At 48.1% G+C, this 17,948-nt stretch overlaps 1 protein-coding gene across 6 annotated transcripts in view; it reads right to left on the reverse strand.

The window, feature by feature from the left end:
- Positions 1 to 11,247: 11,247 nt before the first annotated feature.
- Positions 11,248 to 17,948, reverse strand: part of TMPRSS5 (transmembrane serine protease 5) — a 40,791-nt gene continuing 34,090 nt past the window's right edge. For 3 of the 6 annotated variants that reach the window (XM_074400611.1, XM_074400610.1, XM_039471444.2), the window contains exons 9-12: positions 17,161 to 17,339; positions 14,807 to 14,905; positions 14,215 to 14,490; positions 11,248 to 12,544 (exon numbers count right to left, since the gene is read on the reverse strand). In XM_074400611.1, coding sequence (XP_074256712.1) covers positions 11,856 to 12,544; positions 14,215 to 14,490; positions 14,807 to 14,905; positions 17,161 to 17,339 — 1,243 coding nt within the window. In that variant the 3' untranslated portion in view covers positions 11,248 to 11,855. Of the gene's footprint in view, positions 12,545 to 12,862; positions 12,994 to 13,731; positions 13,885 to 14,214; positions 14,491 to 14,806; positions 14,906 to 17,160; positions 17,340 to 17,948 lie in introns of those variants that run through there. The other 3 variants (XM_039471445.2, XM_039471446.2, XM_074400612.1) reach the window with 3 other exon arrangements.

The raw sequence follows: 17,948 nt of genomic DNA on the forward strand, positions 1-17,948 counted from the left end.
ACTCCCATCCTGCTGTTTCCTCTCAGTTTAGTTGCTTTACCAATTCACTTTCACACCAGTCTTCTCTTACACTTTCCAGCTTCCTGTCACAATGGAGGATTAAATGGGAAGCTTCTCTTTACTTGGAAGGACCAAAGCCAGATAAGGGTGGGTCTGAGGGGGATTCAGGGGCCAGGACTGCACCTTACCCGAAGGCTGAGCATCACCCTTGCTGTTCTGAGTCTGTTCCCTCCTTTTGGTACCTTGGATCCTGCAATTAAAAGAGAAAGCAGAGACTGCCTAGCTCACAGACCCTGAGGATAATTTACTTACATCATGGCACTGGAGAGTGTCATGAATACCTGGGTCAAGCCCAGCTCCAGAGAGTACATTTCAAAAAATGCCAAATATATGAAAAGTACCCCCTCCCCACCAGTATTGTATATGGCACAATTTCACAGAAACCACATCCTGAACATTGTCATAAGAACATCATCATAAAACCCACATTCTCCTACTAGCACTGGGGGCATGATTAGGAACAATTAAAGGACAAATGCAGTGTTCATTCCCAATTAAAAGAGATTTGACTTTCAGAGGTCCAGTATGAATTCTTTCCTTAAAGAAGCACAAAAGAACACAGTAATTAGAGATTCAGGCTCTAGTGCCAAACTATTGGATTCAAATCCAAGCTCTGCCACTTGCTAGCTGTCTGACTTGGGCAAGATGTTTAACCTCTTTTGTGACTCGATTTCCTCATTTGTAAAATAGAAATAATAATAGCAATCAACTTGTAGGGACGCTGTGAAGAATAAAAGTGTCAGTACATATAAAGTGCATAAAACAGTGCCCAGCACACAGTAAGTGCTAAGTAAGAGGAGCACTCACCGAGCTCCCCTTGGAGGACTTTTATACAGCATGGCAGCTCCCTGGGTGTACACAGGCAGGAGTTTCCAGATGGATATGGGGTCTTTCGAAATCCTGATATCAGCAACATTTTGTGTGTGTTCCCCAATGTCCACAGTCATGGATCAGAAAATAACCAAGATTATGCAAATTTTACACACTGTCTATAAGAAAGATGAGCCCAGTGTAGCCATCCCACCCCCACCTTTCCAGTGTGCCACAGTGAGGAAGTCTTTATCAATGCAACCCCAACAGTCCACCTTCAACCATGGTGAAGGCCAACTGCAGTCCCTCAATTAATGACCGACACAAATAAATCACAAGATACCCTTCACTCTCAAGGTAGGAATAATTTCATATATCTTCAGTTTTCGTATATGGCTAGGGGGGTTCTCAAACATTTTATTTAAATTTCATTTAAAATTTATTTTAACCATGTAAACAAGCCATGATGAAAATGTGGTATATACTCAATGTTGATACATAGAGGCCACCAGCCCAGTAACTTAGGATGCCAAATTAACTTATTTTTATGCAGGCCTCTGAATGAAGTTTTCTTGTTTTAATTAAAAAGTATCCTGAGACTAAGAGTCAAGCTGTGAAAAGGCCACTGCTATTTGCAGCTACTCAACCGTATAAACCAGGGTTTCTTGGAGCTATGCAACCAAAACCAAAATCTAGAGAGAAACTGGATGCCGAAACTGATACAACACTGCAATTTGTTGCACAGGCCCTGATTTCAATTTCCTGTGCTCATCAAAACACCATTCACATTATACAAAGTAGGTGTCACCAATCACAAAACATATGCATGCTCATAAAACACTGCTCTCATCTAAATATTTTATTATTGAAAGAAGTTTGAAATCCCACTGTAATTGTTATAACAGTATGCCCATGTCCCTCAAAACCCTCCTCCATGCCTCTCCCAGAGCAATGCAATCTCTCCACTATATGCCTATGATTGTGACTTTCTCCTACTTGAAAACTTTCAGCGGCTCCTCCCATTCCCCATAAGACAAAGTGAGGACTCTCAGCTTGGCAGCCAAGGGCATAGCAATCTTGTTCCCACGTACTGTTCATTGGTGTCTCTTGTTCCCTGGCATCAGTCCCTGCTCCAGCTGCACAGAACTGCTTGGTATTTCCTAGGAAATGTCAGGTATTTTCATGCTGTTCCCTTGGCCGCAAATGTCCTTATCTCTCTCCCTCTTCCAGCCACCTCCCCTCACTCCAACTTGTTTCTGAAATTCATCCATCAGGGGCCAACTCAAGCAGCATCTCCTTAAGCAGCCCATGGCTCATTGGTGCTCCTGTAGCACCTTACACCTGGCTCTATAGTGAAATGATCAGTATGTATCTCCAGGTTCCTCACCTGATTGACAGCTTCTGCTGAAGTAGTGATGTGTTTTTCTTTATACTCTGGCACACATATATGTTCAATAACATACAAGGAAGAGAGGGAGGAGAAAGAAAGAAGAGGGAAGAGGACAGAAGGAAGGATAGAAGAGGAGGAAGTGACAGACAAGCCTCCCATGCCATGCCTGCCACCACCCAGGAGCATAGAAATAGCCCTTCCAGATTAAGCTGTGTTCCTGGACTACCTGTGTGACTACTCTTTTCCCTGCTCTTTTGTTGTTGTTGTTGTTGTTGTTTTTTTTTTTTTTTTTTTTTGAGACGGAGTTTCGCTCTTGTTGCCCAGGCTGGAGTGCAATGGCGCGATCTCGGCTCACCGCAACCTCCGCCTCCTGGGTTCAGGCAATTCTCCTGCCTCAGCCTCCTGAGTAGCTGGGATTACAGGCACACGCCACCATGCCCAGCTAGTTTTTTGTATTTTTAGTAGAGACGGGGTTTCACCATGTTGACCAGGATGGTCTCGATCTCTCGACCTCGTGGTCCACCCGCCTCGGCCTCCCAAAGTGCTGGGATTACAGGCTTGAGCCACCGCGCCCGGCCTTCCCTGCTCTTTTAAGGTAATAGTACCTTTGATTCCCTTTCAGCGTCTTGACACCAAATAACACTTGTGAGGCAGTGTTACTCCTATTACACAGATGAGGTAACTGAGACCAGAGACATAAGGTGGTGGGCCAGAATTCTGCCAAGGCCCTGGTCTAATTCCTCTAAGGGCCCAGTTTACCCATCACTGTATGTTCAGTTCGTATGTATATGTGTGTAAGTATGCACACTTTGGTCGGGCACTGTGGTGGGATGGATGTGGCTTAATGTTTTATATTTAAAAAATGATTCAACCAAAGCTACAATTTCATGAATTAGAGGCAGCATTTTGCCTTGGGCTTTTTATTCTGTGCAAATAGGTTGGTATGGAAACCACACTTCTGAGGTTGCAATCAAAACATCATTTGCCTCTATTGGTGTTCTTAAAATGTTACATGCTGATAGAAGATGAGAAATTCTACATTTACCAAATCAATTCTTTCCTGTCAACAAGAATCTATCCATAAATGGTTGTAAAGTAATTGTAGCAAACTCTTTCAAAATATTTTATATTTGTGCTCTAACAGCAAACAATAAATACAGCTACTTTTCAGTGTCTGTCTCCAAATAGATGGTAAGCTCCTTGAAGGCAGTGATATTTTATTTCTCTCTGGGTGCTCAAGGATTAGATAGGAAACGGCACTAAGAGGACATTCAATAAATGGGGTTTGTCTGGATACAAGACAACCGGCGTATTTGCCAGTACAGGTTAACCACAACCTTTTACACTGTCCTACTTCCATACAACCTTCAAACCCTTCTTGCTGCTTTACGTGGTCTTCCCACCTTTTCTGCAAGTTAAACAGGGAACATATTATTAGTCCCATTATGCAGAGGAGAAAATAGAAACTCAGCAAAGTCCAGTGACTTAGCTGGACTGGTCAACAAGCACTGGAGTCCAGATTCAAACCCAGGCTTGCCAGCTCCTGGGCCAACGCCCTCCTCTCCTCCCCACACAGCCCCTCCCAAATGTCTCTGCGCATGGAGCAGCAAGTACCCGCTCAACAGGCTTCAGAACACTCATAGCTGACCCCCATACCTTCTCCACTGTTTCCTGAGCATCCTCTGTGGTGATTTAGTTTAACGCAGACCTTTCCAAAATGCATCTGGACTCACTCCTCTCCCACAGCTTTTCCTGGATTCTGCACATCCCTTTTCTCCTAATTAGCTTTGGCTTTCCTTAGTTTGCACTGATGTCTGCTCTGCGAGAGTTCTGGAGTACAGTGTATTTTTATACTAGAGTTTTTCTCAGTGTTTATCGACATTAATTTCTAGGAAGCCATGTGAGTGGGGATGATAATGAATCACTCTGGGTACTTTTCCACAGAGAATGAGCCCAGGGACCACCATGAGGGCTGGGCTGACGTGGACATGGAGCTCCCTGAAATGTAATCAGGGATGCTTTACAGTACTTTAGGAAAGTGGGGACTCACAGGAGAGAGGTCTGTTTCTGTCATCTTGCCTTTTTGTCTCTCTCGATGGTTAGGAGTAACCATCAATACACACGGAGACCAGATGGGAGAAGCCCTCCCTACTCTGGGCTGCTCACTTTAGAGGACCCTGCCCTACAGGACCAAGACCAGGGTGAGGCAGGAGCCGGCCTGCCTTTGTGTGAGCCTGAGAGTGATGCCACCTTAAATTTCACACTGAGGCACCTCACCTGCCTTGTCCTAGTCCCAGCCCGGCTCTCCTGGCCCTTCTTTGACCAGACCCACTCTAAGGGGAGAATTCACAAAGCTGAAGTCCTATGCCACCCAGACCTGTGTCTCCCTTTCTAGATCCTGAAATTTCCAAAGGCCCTGAGCCCACTTCCAAAGGCTGCACAGGTGCCACTGCTGGGCAAACCCCCGAGCAGGATGGAGTGTCCGCATGGCTGTGCAGAAAGCCCTTAGCAGGAGGGGCTGGCTCAGGGCATGGTATGAAAAGGTAGCCACAAGCCTACTCTCTTCATCAACCAAGCTCCAGGACAGAATTCAAAAATTCAAGAATTCAAAATTGGGATCTGGCCTTCTATATCCTTATATGTTCTACTTTTTATTATAAGAAGATAGAATGTTTTTAGTTTAACAGTATGTGACGGTGATGTATTACTTCAAACTATTTAGACATGTGATATATGGGTCTCTATCCGCACTCTTGTCTAGACCCCACAAATGTGAGCCTGGAGGAAAGTCTTGAGAGAGGATGACTTCAGAAGACTCTGTGGAGAAATGACCCCTCCACACACATCTGCTACTATAGGTCTCTATTTCTTGTATAGGACCATTGCAATTAATTCTTTGTCCTGATTTATGATCCTGCCTGCCAGGTAAATTGTCAAGGTGGTATGTGAGCATGTATATGAGGGGATAGGCTTAGTATGGTCACCCATGAGAGATGAGGCCATTTTTGGTGAGGATGAAGCATGGCAGTTTGCATGAGAATTTCCCTGACATTGTCCATGAAGGAGGCAGCTAAACATGGTGGGGGCCCTGCATGTGGAAAGTGGCTGGAATCAGATCTGCCTCTATCACAATTAGGAGAGAAGCTCTTCAGAGTCTTACCTCAGGGTGCTTACACTTCCCTCCCTTCGGCTGGGCACAGTGGCTCATGCTTATAATTCCAGTACTTTGGGAGGCCAAGGCAAGAGGATCATTTGAGGTCAGGAGGTTGAGTCCTCAAATGGTGTGTCAAACGGTATGTCAAAGTCTGGCATCTGGTGGTTGGGGAGGAGTTGGTCTAAATCCACTCCTCCCAACTTCACCTTAGCCCTCCACCACCCACCTGGGTCCCTCCAGAAAACCTTGCAAGGTCTGCCTTTCTGCCTGGGCCCCAGCAGTCTTCTCAACTGCTCCAGCCCCCTCCTAGATCCACTATATAAATCCAGGGTTCACTGACAAGATATGGGAACAATAAATCTTTCCTCATTCTTTTATTCATGCCCTCACCTCTACAGAGGGTGCTAAGGAAAAACAAACCCCACAAAATCCCTGTGGGCTCCAGCAGTCTTGCAGTCTCTTCTCTGCTCCTTTCTGATGATCTTTGGAAGGCAGAGGCCAGGAGAAGAGGCCCATCCAGCTCTGGTAGGGGCAGCAGGCCCTCCTCCTCCTCCTCTTCTTCCTCCTCCCCCTCCTCCCCCTCCTCCTCCTCCTCTTTCTATTCCTCCTTCTCCTCCTCCTCCACCTCCTCCTCCTCCTCCTCCTCCTTCTCCTCCTCCTCCGAGTGGGCTAGACCACTTGAAGCCAGTGGTTTTCAAGTAACATGCTTGCCTGCACCAGGTTCTGGGGACCAGAAATTACAGTGTCCTGGGGAAACTGGGAACTCGATATGCATGACTTACTGGAGTAACATTATGCCTGCCTCGCCTTCCTAGCCTCCTGCAAATTGCCAGACAGCTTCTGGGCCTTAGAGGGCCAGGCTGTTTGCTCAAAACATTAGGTGAGGGAGGGCTGCTCTGGCTGCCAGCTCAGAAGCTACCACAGGGAAGAAGTGGCAATCAGGGCAGATGTAGGCCCTGAAGAAAAAGGGACTCTCTCCCTAAGGGCCTCAAGGGCAAGCCAGTATCTGCTGATGTCATAGCCTTTGCAAAACAGTTCAGGCCTTGACAATTCCCAGGACCTTCCTCCTCCAAGTCTGGGCACCAGGGAGTGCTTCTGTTAAGCTCAGGCAAACTGAGGAAGGATAGCAGGAGCAGGGTGCACTGAATTTTTGCAGAACTCCGTTTATACAGAAGAGAGGCACTGGACTTAGGGTGACCCACTGTCCAAGTTTGTCCAGGACTGAAAGGTTTCCCAGGACATAAGCCTCTCAGTGCTAAAACCAGGACAGTCCTGGGCCAACTGGGAAGACGGGTCAACCAGCTGTCTTCTAGCGGTTCTGCTAACCCAGAACTTTCCTCACTGCAGAGCTTATGGCTTGCAGTGAACGCCAAGAACAAGGTACTCAGATAGTTCCAGCTGAGCAGGGCTGGGGGTAGCTCTTCCAAAAGAGTCCACCCCAGCCTCTATCCACCAAATATTTATTGAAAGTGCCTGTATTAACAACAAACATCCACTAGACGGTCATTTGAGGTGGGTTGCTAAGGCACCCGTGACCTTGTACACACTCAAACTGCATTCTCAGGAGGCTGTTTTCAGCATTCCTTATCACACCACACACTCCACTCCCTGTCCTGTTTTCAGGGTCAAGGAGTTTCATTCTCATGCACAAACATACACAGTGCCTCAGTATTTTTCCATGCCCAACCTCAGATGCCATATACATAAGCTTGAATATATTGCCATGAGCCCCTCACTGTTCTACGCAAAGAGAAAGGCTGGAGGAAGGAGTAGGTCCTCATGGCCAGCTTAGGAGCTGTCAAGGAAAACAGAAAGAAGGAACATGGTCATAGCCTTTGGGGTTGAGAGGAAATTCCTTTGGCTACCTTTGGGGAGCTGGGGCTCATGAGGCTTCAGACAGAGCCTGGGCTATCAGGAAGTGAGCTGGGGAACAACTAAAAAACTACCAGGTTGAGGAGCTCAACCTTTCCTTGAATCCTTTCGCAGGGTTCAAATGCTGAATACAGCAACATGGCGAAAGCTGCCTTTAAAGTCTTTTGCCCCATTTCTATGGCTCCCACAAACCCAGAGGGCTCCCAGGGACAGCAGACTTGCCGTGTTGTGAAGCCATAACAAGCTGACTTCCGTAGATCTGTCCCAGGGAGCAGGCCCCTCCAGAAGGTTATCCAAACTGGAAGTGGTAGGCAGACATCTCGAAAGGCAAAATAAGTTTGAGCTAAAGCTGGTCTGACAAGGCAGATCCCATGGAGACCACCATACCCAGACTTCTAAGTTTACAAATGAGAGACCAAAATCCAGAGAGGCTGAGTCACCTGCTCGGCACATTCCCACGTGAGATGTGATGGGACTCTGCAGCTAGAACCATTGTTTCCTACTATTAGATGCCACAGCCAGAGGTTCCTTGGAAGGGAAAAAGCTCCAAGATGAGCCCAGCCCTGTGCAAGTCTCTGCCTTCCTGGAGCCCACGTGCTGTTCTGGGAAAGGCTAAGTAGCAAGGGCTCCGTGCCTCTGCAGCAATGACTTCTCTCTCCATTCTGTTTGATTCCCCAGCTTGGTTCCCTCTAGCACCCACCTCCGGGTGAAATCCTCTACAGATCCTCCTGGAATGCCCCACCCTGGGGAGACCCCAGGCAGTAGGTGCAGGCCTGCTTGGCCTTTCTTTCCCAGCCTTGAATGTGTGAGAAAAACCAGCCTCAGCCATCAGAAGTAGGAAGCTGCTGCCTACCTACTTCCTTACAAACCTTCCTAGAGGTAGACGGGTTTAACACATGGTTGAAAGAGTCACTAACTTTTCAGTCAGTTTAGTAGGAAACAGAGTCCTGATGGTGGGGCAAACCCTGAGAGTCACTGTGGCATGTCTACCAGGGAGGTAGAGACAGGGCTCAGACCCAGGATGCTGGACTGGGAAGTGAGGGCAGGTGAAGGTAGGTTCTCCTTTGAATAGCCATGGAGCAGCAAGAGGGTCCTAAGAGCATGGCCAGGAGAGGGCAGAGGAGAGAGGAGAGAAGAAGCATCAGAGGGACTTGGGAAAAACATCTCCTGACAGCTACCAAACCAGCATTTCCAGTTCTGTCCTTTTGTGGGTGAGCCAAACACCTCCAAAAAGAAAATTTAAGAAAGAATCTGAGAAATGTTCCTGAGGAATGGCAGGGCTGCCCCTTGTTCCCAGAAATCCTTTTAGGAAAAGCAGAACCCCACCAAAAGTGTCAGGAGGGGAGAACCTGTATCTGATGTCAGAGGGATGCTAAACCTCTAGCATCCTCGGGATCTCACAAGCACGGAGAAGAAGAAGAGGGAAGGGATCTGCACCTGTCACGGCAGCCAGGAGCGACCCTCCTGGGACATCTCAGGAGGCTTGAAAGCTCTGCCCAAGCAGGTGGGATGCTGAATCCTAACAGAGGAAGGCAGAGGTTTCCCACATACAGAACTGCCCTGACTTCTATAACAACAGGCTCTTAGAACTCTGAGCAATGACTACCTCCCCACTCAGCTCTTTGCCTGGCTGGCTACTAATAGTTTTTTTGCAAATAAGCCTCATTGCTCCAGTAAGACAGCTGGCTTTTCTACCTCCAAATTCCCTACAGAGCTTAAGAGAGCTGGGAACCCAGCTGGTCCTCATTAAAACCCTTCTGGACTCGAACCTTCCCAACCTTCCTGGCCGCACCTCCACCCCTTCATTCCAAGAGCAGGCTCGGGGGAACAGAGCTGGCCAGGCCATTACTTCTCTTCCCTTTCCAAAGAGCTGAACTGGCAAATGCTAACAAGGAAAGTGAGAGCTTCTGCATCTGCAGATCTGACTGGTAGCCTGGTCATAGATAACAGAAGTTTCTGTATAGGTAAGCAAGAAATCATTATTAGTAAATTATCTATTAGGTTACCCTTTGTAGCTCCCCTATGGGAGATATTTATTCGTAAGGTTTAGTCAGACCATGAATCTCAGGGAGAACTGGAAATTTCTAAGCATATTGCCTGAGAAGGGTCTTTGCCAGGAGCCTCTCAAATTCCTGGGTTTTGGTTCCTTCATCTATAAAAAAGTAAGTGTGGGAAGCAAGGTGCAGTGGCTCATGCCTGTAATCCCAGTACTTTGGGAAACCAAGGCAGGTGGATCATTTAAGGACAGGAGTTCAGACAACCCTGACCAATGTGGCGAACCCCCAACTCTACAAAAAAAAAAAGTTAGTCGGGCTTGGTGGCACATGCCTGTAGTCCTAGCTACTTGGAAGGCTGACGCATAAGAATCACTTGAACCTGGGCGGCAGAGGTTGCAGTGAGCCAAGATCATGCCACTGCACTCTAGCCTGGGTGACAGAGTGAGACTCTGTCTCAAGGAAAAGAAAAAGTAGGTGTGCCAATGCATTACTGTAAGCAGGTGACTTAGACCAGGTGACCTAAGCAATTACCTTCCAGTTCTATTCTTCTGTGCAATACTGGATCATGTCATTCATTCATATGCATGACAGTGATGTGGATTTAGAGTAAAAAGTCCCACAGCTGACATCCTGGCTCCGGTGCTTACCAGCTGGATGGTCTTCGGGGAGCCACTTAATCTCTCTGAGTTTTTCTTATTTTCTTATCTGTAAAATGAGGACAATAATACTAATATCTGTACCACACAGATGTTGTGAGATCCCACATGTGAACGTGTTTCCTAAACTGTAAAACACTATTTAAATGTTACTGATTATTAAAAGGCTTTGATGGCTGTAATTTTTTTAAACCTCCCTTTAAGCAAATGATTATGATTGACATTAGAAACACAAAAAAGATCCCAGCTGTTGGATTTGCTGTTAACTTATCCCTGCCCAGGGGGATCCACTCCCTCATCAGTGCCTCCTGAGGCGAGGACTTAAGGGAGCTTGGCAGTCAATGTTGATCTCAGGGCGGAGGCTGGAGGTCTGACCTCCAGGGACACAGGGCAAGGCTACTTTGCCATTCAGCAGAACTTTTCCCACGTTGCTTCCACACGTTGACAGCAGACTTCTCAGCAAGGACTTCCCTAGGTAATAAATTGGCAGTAAATTGAAACCTTCATTTTTTAGTGCACTTCATGTAAAGGGAGCAGACCCTCTAGAAATGAATAATCATGTGTACAACTCCTCAAAAAATACGCTGATAAACTCACAAAGTTCTGTTATTGCTAAACACTAATTGCATTTCCTTGGGTAAGCACCATAAAAAATTCATTGCAGTTTTTAGAAACGAGATGCCGATTACATTTTAATTGCTAGAGAGGAGAGAGCAGAGGAGAGGTTTAACCAAGGAAAAGCTAACTAGGCATAAACTCAGAAAGAGAGGCCAAGTCAAAAGGCCCAGTTCCAAAACAAGGGCTAAGGAGAGATGGGGCCAGGTGCTGTGGCTCACACCTGTAATCCTAGCACTTTGGAAGGCCGAGGTAGGCAGATCCCCTGAAGTCACGAGTTTGAGTCCAGCATGGTCAACATGGCGGAGCTCCATCTCTACTAAAAATAGAAAAAAATTAGAGGCCGGGCGCGGTGGCTCAAGCCTGTAATCCCAGCACTTTGGGAGGCTGAGGTGGGTGGATCACGAGGTCAAGAGATCGAGACCATCCTGGTCAACATGGTGAAACCCCGTCTCTATTAAAAATACAAAAAATTAGCTGGGCATGGTGGTACGTGCCTGTAATCCCAGCTACTCAGGAGGCTGAGGCAGGAGAATTGCCTGAACCCAGGAGGCGGAGGTTGCGGTGAGCCGAGATCGTGCCATTGCACTCCAGCCTGGGTCACAAGAGCGAAACTCCGTCTCAAAAAAAAAAAAAAAAAAAAAGAAAGAAAAATATTAGCCAGGTATGGTGGCTCACACCTGTAATCCCAGCTACTTGGGAGGCTGAGGCAGGAGAATTGCTTGAACCTGGGAGGTGGAGGTTGCAGTGAGCTGAGATTGCACCCCGCTTCACTCTAGCCTGGGTGACAGAGCAAGACTGGAGTCAAAAAAAAAAAAGGAGAGATGGGCCTTGCTGGGAAACCAAACCTTCCCAAGAGAGCATTGACTTAAATGGTTCTCAGACTCAAAACCTCAGAGCACCTGGATGGCTAAGGCTTTTCACTGCAAATCATGACATGTAGATTTAACAAATGTAAAGAATTAAACAAAACCCATCTCTATAAAAAATACAAAAACAGAATTAGCCAGGTGTGGTGACGTGCACCTGTAGTCCCAGCCACCAGGGAGGCTGAGCTGGGAGCCCTGAGCCCACAATGTCAAGGATGCAGTGAGCGGAGATGGTGCCACTGCACTCCAGCCTCAGCAAAACAAATAAGCACAAAACGGAATTCTGGAGTAGATGAGCAGGAGTCAGCATCAAAGCTCCAACAAACATGTATAGAAGATAGAAGGAAAATTGTAATTCTACCCTGTAGTGTGTGTGTCTTCATGTGAGTGAGAGAGGGAGAAGAGAAAACTGGACCGAGACCATGTATCACTTTAATAACAGAACTCCTTGGACCAGTTCACAGAACTGTCATTTAAAACCAACATCCTAGACCAACTCCAACCTTCTTGTTTTCCAGTGCCCCCACCCCAGGGCCAGCCAGAGCCATGTGAGAACAGGAAGGGGAATGGAAAGGGAGAGTGGAGAAGATCCTGCCTCCCATTGGCTTCATCTGGGCTGGCCCAGCCTTGACCCCATCTGCCCAGGAGCCTCTCAGCCACAGAATCCTCTAGGGAGGCACTTAGCCCACCTGAGAGCACAGGGAAAAACAGCACTGGGAACACCTCCCAGCATGCTCCCAAATGACTCACACGGGGCTGGGAGAAGAGAGGGCAGAAGGGCAGGCTTCCTGCTGCTTCCAGCAGCCTCTTCTTCTCCAGCTCCTGCCTCTTTCCTCCTCCCCCTCCACAGCATTCCCAACCCAGGCCCAGCCTCTCTCCTGTCATTGAGTCTCTAATGAGAAAGAGGACTCTGAAATCAGGGCCCAACAGGAGAGGCCCGGTGGCTGGGTGGCTGGCCGATGGGTGGTGACTATTCCTCGCACGCAGTAGTGGGAGGTCCATGCCTTTGGGGTCGGAGGCTGCTGCGTCTCTGGTAGTGGAGCTGCTGGAGACCCCAGGAAGCATGAGGTGACAGTATGCAGTGGGACTGGAGGAAACAGCAGGACTCAGAGGAGGGAGTCCTAGAACAAAAGAGAAAGGAACCAGATTCACAGTATGGCTCTACACTAGCCAAGTGACTTTTATTTTAGTAAACCACTTAACCATGCAGGGCCTTGATTTTCACTTCTATCAAATGGAGCTAAAAATATCTGCTGCTTGAGATTTTTTGTAAGATTCCCATGAGAAGATGGGTATATACATTCCCTGTGAAGTCTGAAATGTATTGTCTACCAACCCCCACCCCTGCCCAACCTTAGAGGAAGATGCTTTTCATGATCATGCCCTACATTTGTAAAATACTTTATGTAAATAGTGTGTATGTATACACATTATCTTACTTGGCCTTCCGATTGAACAGATGAAGGAGAGTGGCTTGCCCAGAGTCACACAATTTACATAGATGCAGAACCCAAACTGCTAAGTGCTGAGCTCTCTCTGCAGTGCAGGGAATGTGGCCACTGGTAACCGCCTTAGAGAGCAGGGAGGGAGGGCGGTAACAGATATACACATAAATGACATGACAGCCGAGTGCCGTGGCTCATGCCTGTAATCCCTGCACTTTGGGAGGCCAAGGCGGGTGGATCACCTGAGGTCAGGAGTTCCAAACCAGCCTGACCAACATGGTGAAATCCCATTTCTACTAAATACAAAAAATTAGCCAGGCATGGTAGTGCATGACTATAATCCCAGCTACTCGGGAGGCTGAGGCAGGAGAATTGCCTGAACCACGAGGTGCTGGTTGCCGTGAGCTGAGGTTGCACCATTGTACTCCTGCCTGGGCAACAAGAGAAAAACTCTATCTCAAAAAAACAAACAAAAAACACTACAGATCACTCACTCTAAGCCCAGCACCATGCTAGGCTTTGTACTGGTCTTTTAATCATTACAATTGCATATAAGTAGCCATGATGGTTATTATCAGGAAACTAAGGTTTACCAAAGTTAGAAACTTGCCAAAGGACAACACAGGAAATGGTAGATCTGGGATACAAACTCAAGTCTACTCTTACCCAGTTCATCCTTAAATTAATAGAAATCCAGTGGATTCAATGTTTAAGCATCACTTCTTCCTCCACTCAGTCTGGGAACATATCCTAGTCCCCTCCCCTGCCCCCAGCAAGGCCCAGGCCTAAAGTGTAAGCTTCCTAGCATTTGAGGGGCAGGTCCTTTCAAAACCTCCCTGCCCTGCTCCTGGCCCCACACTCACCTGAGCAGTGTCATGGATCCAGTCCAGAAACTCAGCTACCTTGGCGTAGACACCTGGGTGATTGGGCTCTGCACAGCCACGACCCCAGCTGACCACCCCCACCAGGCGCCATGTGTCCCCATCTGGGCACACCAAGGGGCCCCCGCTATCCCCCTAAGAGATCCAGGCATGGAGACACAGAGAAACAGCCAGTTAGTTCTTCCTGATGGAGAGAACCAGACCACTATGGCAAGTGGAATCTCCTTACTGGGCCCTTCCTGCTTCTAGCTGAGACAACTGCTGGCCTCACCCCTCCTTAAACCCTTAGCGTGAGCTCCAGACTTGCCTGGATGCCCTTTCTCCCAGAAAGGCTGTCTTACACCACCAACATGCTCAGACCAAGGCAGGGAGTCAAATCACAGCAGGCCCCTGCCCTCCCACCCCCACCCCCACCCCCACCTCCACCTCCATCTCCACCCTCACCCCAGCCACCACAGGCCGCACCTGGCATGCATCGGCCCTTCCATCCAGGTAGCCAGCACAAAGCATGCGGGGCGTAAGGGCTCCACTGTACATGCAAGAGCTGTTGCAGAGCTGAGTGCTGAGCAGGGGCACCACCGTGTCCTGAAGCATGTCCGAGCTGTAAGCTGTGGGAGACACGGAGGAAAACTGCAGGGCATGAATCAAGGCCAGGCAGGCAGAACAGCAAGAGAGGAGGTAATTCAAAGTCCCAGAGACATGGTGACCCAAAGAAGTGAGCCCAGGGTGGAGCTGTGGACCCTGAGCGAGAAAGCAGGAGGGTATCAGACTTAGGGGCTAGGAATGGGAAGAGGAGGACTCACATATACACCAAATGTTAAGACCGTGGCGCTCCTGGGACAAGGGGAGGGGGAGTAAAAGGGTCTGGTTTGGGGAAAACTTTCAGTAGATGTACTCCCCAGAAAGGCCCAGGCAAGGGAGACTGGAGGCCCCAGGCCTGGCCAAGGCTGATGCCAGGGAAAAACAGGGCCAGAACTGTCATACGGCCATGCCTCACCCTGGGGAAGAATGCCTCCCCCACCCGCTCCCACATCGAAGGCCCAGGGAGCTGACTCACTATGGCTGGAGTCGGTGTGGCCCCAGCCAGACACCCAGCACTGCGAGCCCTTCGGAAAATGCTGCTCCTTGGCTGGCAGGCACACAGCGCCCATGGTGTCTGTAGAGAGGCACATGGTCCTGGTCCCAAGTCAGGCTCAGTTTTCCCCACTGCAGAGCCTGGACGAAGGACCCAGAACTGACAGGTCCTCCTCCCCCTCTCTTCTCAAACAGTTCTGGTTCCTGGGTTCCACCAGCCAGGCCTCCTAGACGGCTCTGCAAGTGTTGCACTGTCCCCATCTTAGGGGTCACCCGTCACAGAGGACAGAATGCAAACTGCAGTATGCACAACGCCCTCTACAGGTGGACAGGGCCCACGCTGCCTCCCCTCTCCACACCTGGGGATGAAGTGGGGGTGAAAATTCTTTCAGGCCATGGGTACCCACCTTCTAATAAGGACAGTGTTTCCAAAAACATGTGACATGTCCCATGGGTGCAGCCAAATATGATTTTAGGTAGTACATAGGCATGCCACTGAATAAACATTCACTTGGGGAGAATGCCATGTCCTTTTCAATTCTCTTTCAGTTCCTCTAACTGTATCACAGAGAAAGACTGTTTGGTGCTGGTCTGTGCCTTTCTTGCTACCTGCCAACCTCCCATCCAAACAAGAGACAGCAGGTGCAGCAACTTCTGCAGCGGGCTCAGCTACATACAACTTCCACATTGATTTGTTTCATGCTACATATTTTTGTGGTTAGTATCTATTTACGGTAAGTAATATAGGTTCTCTAGTTAGGTAAGTAATATACGTTCTCTAACTAGAGATGCTAGTTATTATCTATTTACTATACCTATTTCATATATTTAAATAATAAATATGCTATTTACTTACTATACTAATGCTATTTACTATAACAAAGTAAGTATATCTAAAAGAGAAATACTATTACATTAGATATCTATGTAGTATCTACTACTTAGAATACTAGAATACTTAGAAAATGAGCTGGGTTTGGTGGTGCATGCCTGTAGTCTCAACTACTCAGGAGGCTGAGGCAGGAGAATAAGTAGTAGATTCTGCATAGGTATCTAATGTAGTAGTATTTCTCTTTTAAATATACTTATTTCAGTCAACTAAGACTTGTTTGTTTGTTTGGCTGGTTGGTTGGTTGGTTGGTTTTTTTGAGATGGAGTCTTGCTTTGTTGCCCAAGCTGGAGTGCAGTGGTATGATCTGAGCTTATTGCAACCTCTGTCTCCCTGGTTCAAGTGATTCTCCTGCCTCAGCCTCCTGAGTAGCTGGGACTACAGGTATGCACCACTACACCCAGCTCATTTTTGTATTTTTAGTAGAAATGAGGTTTCACCATGTTGGCCAGGCTTGTCTTGAACTCCTGACCTCAAGCAATCCACTCACCTTGGCTTCCCAAAGTGCTGGGATTACAGACATGAGCCACCACGCCCAGCCTAACTTAGAAATATTACCTGTTGAACGATAGTTCACATATGTGATAAAATATTTGTTAAATGTGTATGGCTGTTATTTGGAAAACCTAAGACTACAGGTGATGATGGGAGGGAAGAGTGTTGAGTATATGTAAATGTCTATATGTGTGCACAGTGTGCATGTTTGTGAGTGTGTGTGGTGTGTGTGCACAGGTGTGTTCATATGAGCACGTATGTGTGGGCATGTGTGAATGCTCACGAGTCTATATGCACGTGCCTGTGTGAGTGCATGTGTGTGTGTGTGTGTGTTTGTTGGTGAATGCCCACATGCATGTGTGTGTCAGGGAGAGTGGCTGCTGGTATGGCTGCAGCCTGGAGTCACCTTCTAGGGCAGGTGCTGCAGCAGGAGGAGCCCTGGCAACAGACTTAGGAACTGTTTGCCAACGTGACCTTGAAGACAGTCACTTCCCTCCCTATGCTGCAGTGTCCTTATCTGTATCTACCTGTTTCATCTACCTATCAGGGTTGTTTCAAGGACTGAAAGAGAATATATTTGAAAAAATGTATTTAATAAACTGTAGCATGGCACCAAATGGCCATGTTGGGGCCCAAGGCTGACCTGGGGATAGGGCAGAGCAGGCTTCTGGTGGATGGGGCAGCTGCCTGGGACCTCAAGGCAAAGCCCACCTGCAGCCCAGCCATGAAAAGGGCCTGAACCTTTGTTCCCAAAAAAGCCTGCACAAGAGTTGATAACTTCAGATCCAGGTGATGCCAAAATTCACTAAGGTCCCCAAATGGACCATAGTGAATTGTTTTAAGGTTTACAGTGCTCAGAGGAAATTCTGGAAATCAGCTCACCACTCCCACCCAGCCCCCACCCTCTCCCGCCATTAGTCTCCAACCTGCCCACCCTCAAGCCAATGCTGCACCTGAGAAGTTGAGAGGGGTCCGGAGCCGCAAGAGGGCGATGTCATAGTCATGATTCTGGGCACTGTAGAGTGGGTGTGAAATAATCCTCTCCACCACAGCCCCCTGGTGGGGCCTGACCGCACTGTGGCTGACCAGCCCTGCATAAACCCGCCAGCTGGACAGCCGGGATAGCCTGAAACTGCACACAGGGGCCACGCTGAGCCAGGAAGGAAGGGGCAGAAGAGGTGTTCCCAAATGAAATGGCAGGTAGAGGAAGCTGGCCAGAGAGGCCATTGGTGGGGGGCCTGTCAGCAGGCGGTGAGCTCCCAGGCCCCACGGACCATGCCTCTTAGTATCATCCCAGCAGCCGGCAAGACACTGGGCATGCAGTAGGTGATTAATAATGCTCCAGGCCTGATGGATAGAGAAGACCATGGGTCATCTGCAACCATCACTCCCTCTCTCCTGCATAACTTCCCTCCAAGTTTTCAAACACACAGATGGCCTGTGTCAGAAAAACTTCCCCCAGTCCTGTCTCTGGACTTACTATGTGTAATCATGGGAGAGGTACTTCTCCCTCCCAGCCTTGGTAAAATGGGGATTACACTCTCTGCCCTGTTCGCCATCAAGAGAAGATCAAAGAGCTCATTCACTCATCATTAATTCGTTCCTCCAAGTCATAGTTATTAAGCACCTACTATATTCCAGGGACTCTTCTAGACCCTGGAGACACAGCAGTGGAGAAATCTACCAAGAGATTCAATGGTAAATAAGACTGAGAGTCCCTGCTCCTGCAGAGCTTCCAGTC

The sequence above is a fragment of the Saimiri boliviensis genome, chromosome 6, assembly GCF_048565385.1.
Source record: "Saimiri boliviensis isolate mSaiBol1 chromosome 6, mSaiBol1.pri, whole genome shotgun sequence".
NCBI classification, from domain to species: Eukaryota; Metazoa; Chordata; class Mammalia; order Primates; family Cebidae; genus Saimiri; species Saimiri boliviensis.